Source organism: Solea senegalensis, unplaced genomic scaffold (genome assembly GCF_019176455.1).
Source record: "Solea senegalensis isolate Sse05_10M unplaced genomic scaffold, IFAPA_SoseM_1 scf7180000016591, whole genome shotgun sequence".
Taxonomy (NCBI): Eukaryota; Metazoa; Chordata; class Actinopteri; order Pleuronectiformes; family Soleidae; genus Solea; species Solea senegalensis.
In genome coordinates, this window is record NW_025321894.1 from 1 (window position 1) to 11673 (window position 11673).

General features: G+C 38.8%; 1 protein-coding gene across 1 annotated transcript; it reads left to right on the forward strand.

Annotated features, from left to right (window-relative positions):
• The first annotated feature begins 180 nt into the window (after positions 1 to 180).
• Positions 181 to 9651, forward strand: LOC122763219 (cryptochrome-2-like). Its single transcript, XM_044018258.1, has 9 exons — positions 181 to 336; positions 834 to 974; positions 1065 to 1190; positions 2490 to 2675; positions 2764 to 2915; positions 3018 to 3220; positions 4345 to 4425; positions 4504 to 5000; positions 8629 to 9651. The coding sequence occupies exons 1-8, from the start codon at positions 193 to 195 to the stop codon at positions 4965 to 4967; spliced, it is 1497 nt and encodes a 498-aa protein (XP_043874193.1). The 5' UTR covers positions 181 to 192; the 3' UTR covers positions 4968 to 5000; positions 8629 to 9651.
• Positions 9652 to 11673: the final 2022 nt, after the last annotated feature.

Below are 11673 nucleotides of genomic sequence, written 5' to 3' on the forward strand. Positions count from 1 at the left end.
AAATATTCACATTTAAGAAGCTAAAAAATGAAAGAAAGTTGAAAATATTCACATTTAAGAAGCTGAAAATGACAGAAAGTAGAAAATATTCACATTTAGGAAGCTGAAAAATGACAGAAAGTAGAAAATATTCACATTTAAGAAGCTGAAAAATGGCAGAAGTGGTTTATGTGGTGAATGAATGAATGGCTGATGATGATGATGTCAGGTTTGGTTCACGGTGGAAAAACTCACTTTGTTCCTCCAGGCTTCAGGACACAGGGATTACTTCCAGCTGTGTGGAAGGGAGGAGAATCAGAAGCTCTGCACAGACTCAACAAACATCTGGACAAGAAGGTACACGAGAAGCTGACACTGTAGCACCATGTTTTCAGTCAGAATGCTTTCACACGACATTATATAGAATATTTCAGTCAAAAATCATGAATAAACATTAGACACATGAAACGGGTCATAAAAAAAGCAAAGTAGAAAACAAATACATTTTTTAATGAACAAATCCAAGTTTTAGTGATCAAGTTTGTAAGTGTTACATTTTTATTTAAAACAAATGTTTTAAGTGACTTCAGTTACATTTTCTAAACAAACTTCATTGAATATCGGCTGATTAATCTGTCAACGTCATCAGAAAAATAGAAACAAATTAAATTTTTCATTTAAAAAGCTTTTCTGTGACTTGGTTACATTTATCAAGATCAAGTAATTTGTTTTGCCAACTCTTATTTTGAAAAAGTGAAAATATCGGCCAATAAATCCACAATAAAGGACTGATGACGACGTCTGAGATGATCACATGACTGTGTGTGTGTGTGTGTGTGTGTGTGTGCGTGCAGGTGTGGGTAGCTAACTTCGAGCACTCACGCGTCAACACGTGTTCTCTGTATGCCAGCCCCACCGGCCTCAGCCCGTACCTGCGCTTCGGGTGCTTGTCCTGCAGGGTTCTGTACTACAACCTCAGAGAGCTCTACATGAAGGTGTGTGGTGGGTGGAGCTTGTGCTTTGTCTCCGTCTTCTCTCACCCCGTCCGTCTCTGGTAACGCTGCTTGTCCTCCTCCCTCCGTCAGCTGCGGAAGCGTACCAGTCCTCCTCTGTCACTGTTTGGACAGTTGCTGTGGAGAGAGTTCTTCTACACTGCCGCCACCAACAACCCCAACTTTGACCGCATGGAGGGAAACCCCATCTGTGTCCAGGTGTGTGGACAGTTAACGCGAGAGTCGAGGGTTTCGCACCTGCAGAATCCAGCAGGCACGAAATGAGTTGGCAGCGACACAAGAAAAAACAGATTTGAGCCTCTTTGCTCATAAAGTCTACGTCTGATTATCTCACTGTGAGACAGACTTTTGTAAAGCACTCACTCTGAGCTGCTGATCCTCTGCTGCCTCATGTGGTCACTTTGTGTCACTGAGGTAAATGTGAATGCAGGATTTTTCATGCCGAATTAACAACATAAGACATTTGGACTTGCAGTGGATCAACAACTCCTGTGTGTGTGTGTGATGTTAAAATCACTGATTTTGAGTGGTTGAGTGGTTTTGACCAATCACAGAGCAGTTTAGAGAAAGACTCCGCCTCTTATTGGTTGTTCTACTGCTATCTAAGATATCTATGTCACATGTTCATGTATTCATCTTCACTGTGAGACAGACTTTTCCAACAGGAAAACACTAAAGCCCATAGACAAAATCAACCATGCTTCTGCCTTGTGTTTCTTGTGAATCCCAGCCGCTAAATTGGGGTAAAACCGAACAGCTCTGTCCTTGTAGAATATCTGCTTCTTGTTTCGGACCGTATGCAGAACTCTGTCGTTCATAAACTTCATAATCAATGTTGTCGGGGATGGGGACGGGTCGCTCCTTGGCCCCACGCGATGGGCTCTCTCCAGGATTATTTTGTGTTAGATGAAGTCAAACCTTCGGGATCCAAGCCTCGAGGAAAGAGCAGGCATCATTACCTTCCGCACCCTCTGGGAGGTTGACCAGCCTTAGGTTAGATCTTCTAGATCTTGCTTCGACAGCTAAGTCGACAATTTTGTCCTCCATATCTTTGTTTTTATTTTGGAGGCTGTGGACCCTAGCCACCAGGCTGCTAACTGCGTCTCTGAGACGCAGGACTCGTCAAACCAAAGAAGTCAGTTTTTAAGTCTCTGATAGCTTCAAGTATTGGCTGGGAAGTAGCTCCTTCAGCACTGGCTATGTTAGCATTATCCTCCGTCATTTGGCTAGCGTTAGCTGTAGCAACACCACTCTGTTTAGGCGGAGTAAAAGTTATTTTGGGCTGTGAAGACTTGCCGCGACCTCTACCCTTGCTTTGTGAAGCTGCTCCAGGTGGTTCCCTTCCACTTTCTCTTGGTGACAATTACTTTGTTTTATTGTAAGAAATTTGTCGGAAGTTTTATGGAGGGGCGAGACCACCATCCACCTAGCGTGCCGCCATACCGGAAGTCCCCCTGAACTAATACTTTAATATTAATATCATTCTTTGGTCTCTAGATCCCATGGGACCAGAACCCAGAGGCACTGGCTAAGTGGGCGGAGGGTCGGACCGGTTTCCCCTGGATTGACGCCATCATGACTCAACTGAGACAGGAAGGCTGGATCCACCACCTGGCTCGACACGCTGTGGCCTGTTTCCTCACCCGAGGAGACTTGTGGATCACCTGGGAGAGCGGCATGAAGGTGTGGCGGAGCAGCACTTTGATCTTGGCTTCTCCAACACACTGAAGAGCATGTCTTGAGTGTGTGTGTGTGTGTGTGTGTGTTGCAGGTGTTTGAGGAGCTGCTCCTCGATGCAGACTGGAGTGTGAACGCTGGCAGCTGGATGTGGTTGTCCTGCAGCGCCTTCTTCCAACAGTTCTTCCACTGCTACTGTCCCGTGGGCTTTGGAAGGAGGACCGACCCATCAGGAGACTACATCAGGTCTTCATTCATGTGCTTTACATTTCCACACATGGGTTTATGTCTTTCATCCACACGTTAGTGGACTTACTGAAAACTGCGTTGAATGTGCTGTTCAAACAGGCGCTACGTCCCCGTCCTGAAGGATTATCCCAACCGCTACATCTACGAGCCGTGGAACGCTCCGGAGTCGCTGCAGAAGGCGGCGAACTGTGTGGTGGGTGTGGATTATCCCAAACCTATGATCAACCACGCAGAGGGAAGTCGACTCAACATCGAGAGGATGAAGCAAGTTTATCAGCAGCTGTCGCACTACAGAGGACTCAGTGAGACACACACAAACACATACACATACACATACATGCACACACACATGCACGCACACACATACACACGCACACATACATGCCCACACAAACATGCACATACACACATACATGCCCACACAAACATGCATACATGCATGCACACACGTACGCACACATACATGCACACACACATACACACAGGGACGCACACACACACACACGCGCGTCACATCTTACTACAAAGCTCCTTTCATGTGTGATGTGTGTGTTATTGGAGGTCAGAGGTCACATTTAGCACTGTTACATTCATGTTGTTAATAAATGTTTTGACATACACAGTGTGCAGCATCAATGAACACGAATAGAGGAACAGTTAACTTTAGCTTTAACTAACTCCAAACAACAAGTATGACATCAGTGAAGTGAAAACATGGTCTTAGTGTTTCCACGTTCAAAGAACACGTCGCCCTCGTCGAGCATCATGAAAGAAACACACACACACGTAGCGTTTACTGAGATCCTTGTGTTGTCATGGAGATTATGCAACAAGACTTTGATGTGAATAAACTATACTAAACATGAACATGTGACATAGATATCGTAGATTTAGTAGGAGCACACTCTTTCTCTAAACTGCACTGTGTTGGGTCTAAAACCACTCACTCTCCCACACCAAAGCCCAAAGAGAAAATCAGTGATTTTACCATCACACACACACACAAGAGTTGTTGATCCGCTGCTGCCTCCATCACTAAGTTCTAATGTCTGATTTTGTAAAATTCAGATTAACCTCACTGACACAAAGTGACCACACGAGGCAGCAGTCAAACAGCATCTCCTGTGTCCCCGCAGCTAAAATCACTGATTTTCTCTATGAGGTTTGGTTTTACGGTTTGCTGTTATTTGAGCTCTTTATATGTCAGTTTAAGTCTACGACATTGTGACTATCTCACTGTCAGACAGAGATCGTGATCATGTGACGTAGATATTGTAAAAACTTAAACTGACGTCAATTTTATGAACCAACTCTTTTGTGAAGTGGTTAAAATCTTGTGTCTCTGCTGGCAGCCATTTTGTTTTTCACTGAGTGTGTGTTGGTGTTGCATATTAATATTTACTGTGTGTGTGTGTGTGTGTGTCAGGCCTACTAGCATCAGTACCAACAATCCAGGAGGAGGCGGAGCCACCAATGACGGATGAGTCTCAGACGAGCAGCGGCCCTGGTACGAGGAAACGACGGTTGAGGATCTGTGGAGAAACATGATCGTGACACTAAAACCTTTCTTCCTTTTTTTTCCTAGACTCTCCTCCCCGAGTTCCTGTCCACAGAGAACCAGCCATCTGCTCCCCGGCTCCTGATTCGTCCATAGTCTGTGGCTCCTCCTCCTCCTCGGGAGACGCTTGCTCGCTGCAGACGCTCCACTCATCCTCGCAGCCTTCTCCCGCCGCCACGTCCAAGTCTGCCGCCGCAGCTCCGCCCCCTCCGGCTTCATCCCCCGTCCACAGTCCTCTGAATCTGCCCTCCCCTTCCTCCTCATGTCCTACTTTGTCCCCGGCCCCGAGTCTAGCCGCAACCTCTGCTCAGACTTTTCCAAAGAGGAAAGGCCCCGCCCACAAGGTTTGTCGCAGTCGGAGACTCCGAGGAAGTCGGAGCAGAGAGGAAGGGGGGGGAGGAGAGGAGGAGGAGGAGGAGGAGGAGACAGGAGCAGAGGAGAAGATGGAGGAGGATGTTGAAGAGGAGGAGAAAATGGAGGAAGAGGATTGAGGAGAAAGTGCTGCACATCAGCTGTGACTCCAGGTACAAAATAATCATACTCCAGTCCACAGTTTCACCTAAATATTATATTTTAAATATAACAATGTAATATTTTCTACTTTCTGTCATTTTTCAGCTTCTTAAATGTGAATATTTTCGACTTTATGTCATTTTTCAGCTTCTTCAATGTGAATGTTTTCTACTTTCTATAATTTTTCATCTTAAATGTGAATATTTTCTACTTTCTGTCATTTTTCAGCTTCTTAAATGTGAATATTTTCTACTTTCTGTCATTTTAGCTTCTTAAATGTGAATATTTTTTTTTCTGTCATTTTTAGCTTCTTAAATTGAATATTTTCTACTTTCTATCATTTTTCAGCTTAAATTTGAATATTTTCTATTTTCTGTCATTTTCAGCTTCTTAAATGTGAATATTTTCTACTTTCTGTAATTTTCAGCTTCTTAAATGTGAATATTTTCTACTTTCTATCATTTTTCAGCTTCTTAAATGTGACTATTTTCTGTCATTTTTCAGCTTCTTAAATGTGAATATTTTCTACTTTATGTCATTTTCAGCTTCTTCAATGTGAATATTTTTCTACTTTTGTCATTTTCAGCTTCTTCAATGTGAATATTTTCTACTTTTCTGTGACTGTCATTTTCAGCTTCTTAAATGTGAATATTTTTTTGTCATTTTCAGCTTCTTAAATGTGAATATTTTCATTCTTCTTAAATGTGAATATTTTCTACTTTCTGTCATTTTTCAGCTTAAATGTGAATATTTTTGTTTTTCAGCTTCTTATTGAATATTTTCTACTTTCTGTCATTTTCAGCTTCTTAAATGTGAATATTTTCTACTTTCTGTCATTTTCTTCTTAAATGTAATATTTTCTACTTTCTGTCATTTTCAGCTTCTTAAATGTGAATATTTTCTACTTTCTTTTCACCTTAAATGTGAATATTTTCTACTTTCTGTCATTTCAGCTTAAATGTGAATATTTTCTACTTTCTGTCATTTTAGCTTCTTAATTGAATATTTTCTACTTTCTGTCATTTTCAGTCTACTTTCTGTCATTTTCAGCTTCTTAAATTTGAATATTTTCTACTTTCTATCATTTTTCAGCTTCTTAAATGTGAATATTTTTCTACTTTCTGTCATTTTCAGCTTCTTAAATGTGAATATTTTTTTCTTGTGATCAAATTTTTTATTTTATTTTAAGAAACAACATAAGAAAAATATAGATAAGTATATGCACTTACTGAAAGTAGAGCATAAAATATAAATTCACATACAGACCTATACATATACACAGATACATATGAATAAACAACAACCTAAAACAAAAAAAAACACACAATCCCAAATAACAAAGAAAACCCCACCTTCCCCTGGATCCAAACTTCATATCACAAACTATACGGCCCCACGGGGGACAGTTAAGTCAATTCCAAACCTCTAATGCGATTATTTTGCTCCATGGACCCTAGCTGTGCGACAACTCCAAATAAACAATATCCAAGTATGTTAAAGCCCATGCTTTCGAAAAGAAGTGAATGTGGAGGTTTCCAGCGTGTAGCAACCAGTTTTTTTGCTGCGTAAGACCAGGCGACAATGCTCTTCTCTTGTCCAGTGTCAACCCCAGCCTTGACAAATCATTCAGAATGAGTGTGGCGGCGAACAGGACTAAACAACTTTGAGAGGTTAACGCAACAACTTCCAAAAGTCAGCCACTGGGGTACACTCCCAAAACATGTGAAAATAAGTTCAATCTCTTTGGAAGAACAAAAGTACATATGATCATTAATAACCTTCATCAAATGAAGCTTCCTGGGAGTTAAATAAACCCCTATGAATAAAATTATAATGTATTTGTTGATGGTCAGGATTTCTGGATGCTAAGCCCACACCAATCCCACTTTATCCCAATCAAACATAGATGAATATTTTCTACTGTGTCATGTTTCAGCTTCTTTAATGTGAATTTTTTCTACTGTGCCATTTTCAGCTTCTTAAATGTGAATATTTTCTACTTTCTGTCATTTTTCAGCTTTTCAAATGTGAATATTTTCTACTGTGTCATTTTTCAGCTTCTTAAATGTGAATATTTTCTACTGTGTCATTTTTCAGCTTCTTAAATGTGAATATTTTCTACTTTCTGTCATTTTTCAGCTTTTAAATGTGAATATTTTCTGCTTTCTGTCATTTTCAGCTTCTTAAATGTGAATATTTTCTACTGTGTCATTTTTGTGAATGTTTTCAGCTTGAATGTGATATTTTCTACTTTTGTCATTTCAGCTTCTTAAATCTGAATATTTTCTACTGTGTCATTTTCAGCTAAATGTGAATATTTTCTACTTTCTGTCATTTTCAGCTTCAAATGAATATTTTTCAGCATTTTTTGTCTAACAATGCTTGGCAATATATTCAGCTACTGTTTCATTTTCAGCTTCTTAAATGTGAATATGTTCTACTTGTTTAAATGTGATATTTTCTACTGTCATTTTCAGCTTCTTAAATGTGAACATTTTCTACTGTCATTTTCAACTTTTCTTTTCTGCTTTTCTTTTTTAAATAAATGAATATTTTACTGTGTCATTTTCAGCTTCTTAAATGTGAATATTTTCTACTTTCTGCCATTTTCTTTTAAATGTGAATATTTTCTACCTTTTAGCTTCTTAAATGTGAATATTTTCTACTGTGTCATTTTCAGCTTCTTAAATGTGAATATTTTCTACTTTCTGTCATTTTCAGCTTCTTTAAATGTGAATATTTTCTGCTTTCTGTCATTTTTTCAGCTTTTAAATGTGAATATTTTCTACTGTGTCATTTTCAGCTTCTTAAATGTGAATATTTCTACTGTTTTATTTTTCAGCTTCTTAAATGTGAATATTTCTACTGTGTCATTTTCAGCTTAAATGTGAATATTTTCTACTGTCATTTTTAGCTTCTTAAATGTGAATTTTTCTACTGTCATTTTCAGCTTTTAAATGTGAATATTTTCTGCTTTCTCATTTTCAGCTTCTTAAATGTGAATATTTTCTACTGTTCATTTTCAGCTTCTTAAATGTCTACTTTCTGCCATTTTTCAGCTTCTTAAATGTGAATATTTTCTACTGTGTCATTTTCAGCTTCTTAAATGTAATATTTTTCTACTGTGTCATTTTTCAGCTTCTTAAATGTGAATATTTTTCTACTTTCTGTCATTTTTCAGCTTTTTAAATGTGAATATTTTCTGTCATTTTTCAGCTTCTTAAATGTGAATATTTTCTACTTTCTGTCATTTTCAGCTTTTAAATGTGAATATTTACTACTGTGTCATTTTTCAGCTTCTTAAATGTGAATATTTTCTACTGTCATTTTCAGCTTCTTAAATGTGAACATTTTCTACTGTCATTTTCAGCTTTTGTGAATATTTTCTCTTTCTTCATTTTCAGCTTCTTAAATGTGAATATTTTCTACTGTGTCATTTTCAGCTTCTTAAATGTGAATATTTTCTACTTTCTTACAGCTTTAAATGTAATATTTTCTACTGTCATTTTCAGCTTCTTAAATGTGAATATTTTCTACTTCCTGTCATTTTCCAGCTTTTTAAATGTGAATATTTTCTACTGTGTCATTTTTCAGCAGTGTGAGTGTAGATCTACATTTCTCTGTCTTCTGGTCTTTCAGGGGGAATTTCAGAGGTACCGTCTCCTGTGGACACTCAGAGACACTGGAGCAGCAGCGTCACAGCAAAGAGACAAAAAGGGACAAAAGTGTTGGACTCACATTTGGAGGACACCTAATTTCAAACAAAGACACACCCACACACACATACACACACACACACACACACACACACACACACACACACACACACTGCTCCTGTCTTGATATTATGCAGTTACAATGATTTAAAGGGACTGTCGTGTTTTTGACCTTGTGGGCGGGGCCTTTCCTCTTTTGGAGTGTTGTATGAGGCAGTAAATGTGCTATGAGCGCCCCCTGTAACCAGAACCTGCAGGAGACAGACAGTCTCACTCTCAGTGAAAACATGAGAGTTGTTTAAGTCTCTGATATCTTTAAGAACACGTTCACGTCTTTATCTTCACTGTGAGACAGAGTTTTGTAAACCACTCACTCTTCCACACCAAAGCCCACAGAGAAAGTCAGTAGGGCAGCAGCTCCTGTGTCCTCGCCAACTAAAATCACTGCCTTTCTCTATGAGCTTTGGTGTGGGAGAGTGAGTGTGTCCCTGCCTGTCTAATGTTGTGAAAAAGAAGAACTGTCCTTTTAACATAACATTGTGTTTTAGTCAGAAAACACAGTGAGACGTTCACTGACCTCCTGAATTGTGGTAAAAATGTGTTTTATGTTGTAGCGCCCCCCACTGTACAGTTTGTTTTTTCTTTAACGTCAGTTCAGGTCCACAGGAAGTAAAGAAAGAACATCTCTGCTTCTTCTGTGACCCTCATGAGTTTGTTCATTTTCAATTTTTTGAACGTGTTAAAACTCGATTGACACAACATGTTACTATGTAAGTGTGTGTGTGTGAGAACGTGAGGTTTTATAGTTCACTGTTTGATGAAGAACTTATGAATGTCTGCAGTTAGAGTGACGTTCGCTTCAAGCTCTTGTTAAAAATAAATGGAGACACTTCAGTTAAAGGCACATGAGAGAGAAATACTGAAGGTGAGTCTTTGAAACCAAAAACCTTTTCTTTGCTTGTTTTTTTTGCATTTGCTATCTTTTTTTTTTTTCTCCTGGCAATAAAAGAAGCTGCTCGTGTGTACAGAATGTAGAGAAAACAAAATGGTGTCCTGTCTTAATCACATGGTGCGCTCCGTTCATCGTACAAGTTTGTCGTGTTTTCATATTAAACTGTACTTTTAAGAGGCTGGAAAATCACAGAAACCCACTGGCGGGGACACAGGAGCTGCTGGTCCTTTGCTGCCTCGTGTCACTATATTTTGACTTTTTGTCACATTTTGGACGACATACTAAACCATGACATTTTTGTCATATTTTGGACGACATGATAAATTATGACATTTTTGTCACATTTTGGACGACATAATAAATTATGACATTTTTGTCACATTTTTGAATGATATATATATTTTGACTTTTGTCACATTTTGGATGACATACTAACTATGACATATTTGTCTTTTTATTTTGGACTGACATACTAAACTATGAAGCTTTTTGTCCGCGTTTTGAATGACGATACTATATTTTGACTTTTGTCACATTTGAATGACATACCTATCTATGACTTTTTGTCACATTTTGGGCCCATACTAAAACTGTTACATTTTGTTTGCATTTTGGGCCGACATACTAAACTATGGCGTTTTGTCACATTTTTGGGCGACATACTAAGCGGCATTTTTGTTATTTTGGACGACATACTAAGCTGTGACATTTTTGTCACATTTTGAACCGGCGTACTATATTTTGCTTTTGTAAATTTTGGACGACATACCTATCTATGACTTTTTTGTCACATTTTGGACGACGTACTATATTTTGACTTTTTTGTCAAATTTTGGACGACATACCTATTGTAGGGGAGGAAATATCTACCAACAAGTAACAATCCCTCCCAAAGAAGTATTCCGTCTTTCCGGCGTTAGCAAGAGGTTTTCCAAAGTAAAGTAAAGTATAGTAAATAATTATTCAATCTGACTCCATTTAAACAATAATTAACTTTACTTTTAAATATTGTGGGAATTAAAGTTAACCAATCATTTAAAATGTAAACCCTTTAAGAATTCAATCCTATTGTCAAGAAATCTGACACTGGTCTAGTTCAGGGATGGTTTCTATTATAAAAACCACTCAGTGACCTTTTTCCACATAGAAGATTATCCCTAATGCCTAGGTTGAAGTATTCAGAGGTCAGAAATGTAACACAACAGTTTACAGGACATAATACTCAATCTTTTCTATTCAACTCAGAGGTGAAGGGTATAGCCCTTGTTGAACATGGAAGAATAGCCGAGACACCTGGGTTGAAGTACTCAGAGGTCAGAAATGTAACACAACAGTTTACAGGACATGTTACTCAATCTTTTCTATTCAACTCAGAGGTGGAGGGTATGAGTGTTAAATCTCACCATATAACTAGACTAAATGAATCTCCAATAACAGATTCTTAACTATTTAGAACAAAAAGTCTCAACAAGGCAATATTAGAAATGAAGGGTTAACATACCAGTTTATTGAAATGTCCAATGGTAGAAAAATACAGCCAAGAAGTTGTATGACACACAGTTGATGTGTGGGAGCTTCTGTTAAGCAGACCAAACTCCTCGAGGAATGGGAGCTCTGTCCCTTATATCCAAGATATCCCACCAGAACAAAGACACCTTATATTTACATATCCATTGTGATTTACTCAGGAAGGCTATTTCCTTCTGGGGACCTTTTACTCACCATGGGGTCTTTTCACATGACAATTGAGCCACCTTGACTTGTCTACTTCCTGCACTGAGACGCACTTCAAACAAGACAATGTTTACACCTCAGAGTGGTGGGACTGTCACCACTGGTGAGGTTTGCACCTAGTTGATTAATTCAATCAAAGAGCAGAATATACACAGTGATGACGTTTCGTCTAGTGTCTACAGGGTGTGGTCTCACTGTCTTACACTGTCTATGACTTTTTTGTCACATTTTGGACGACATACTAAACTATAACGTTTTTGTCACATTTTGGACGACCAACTA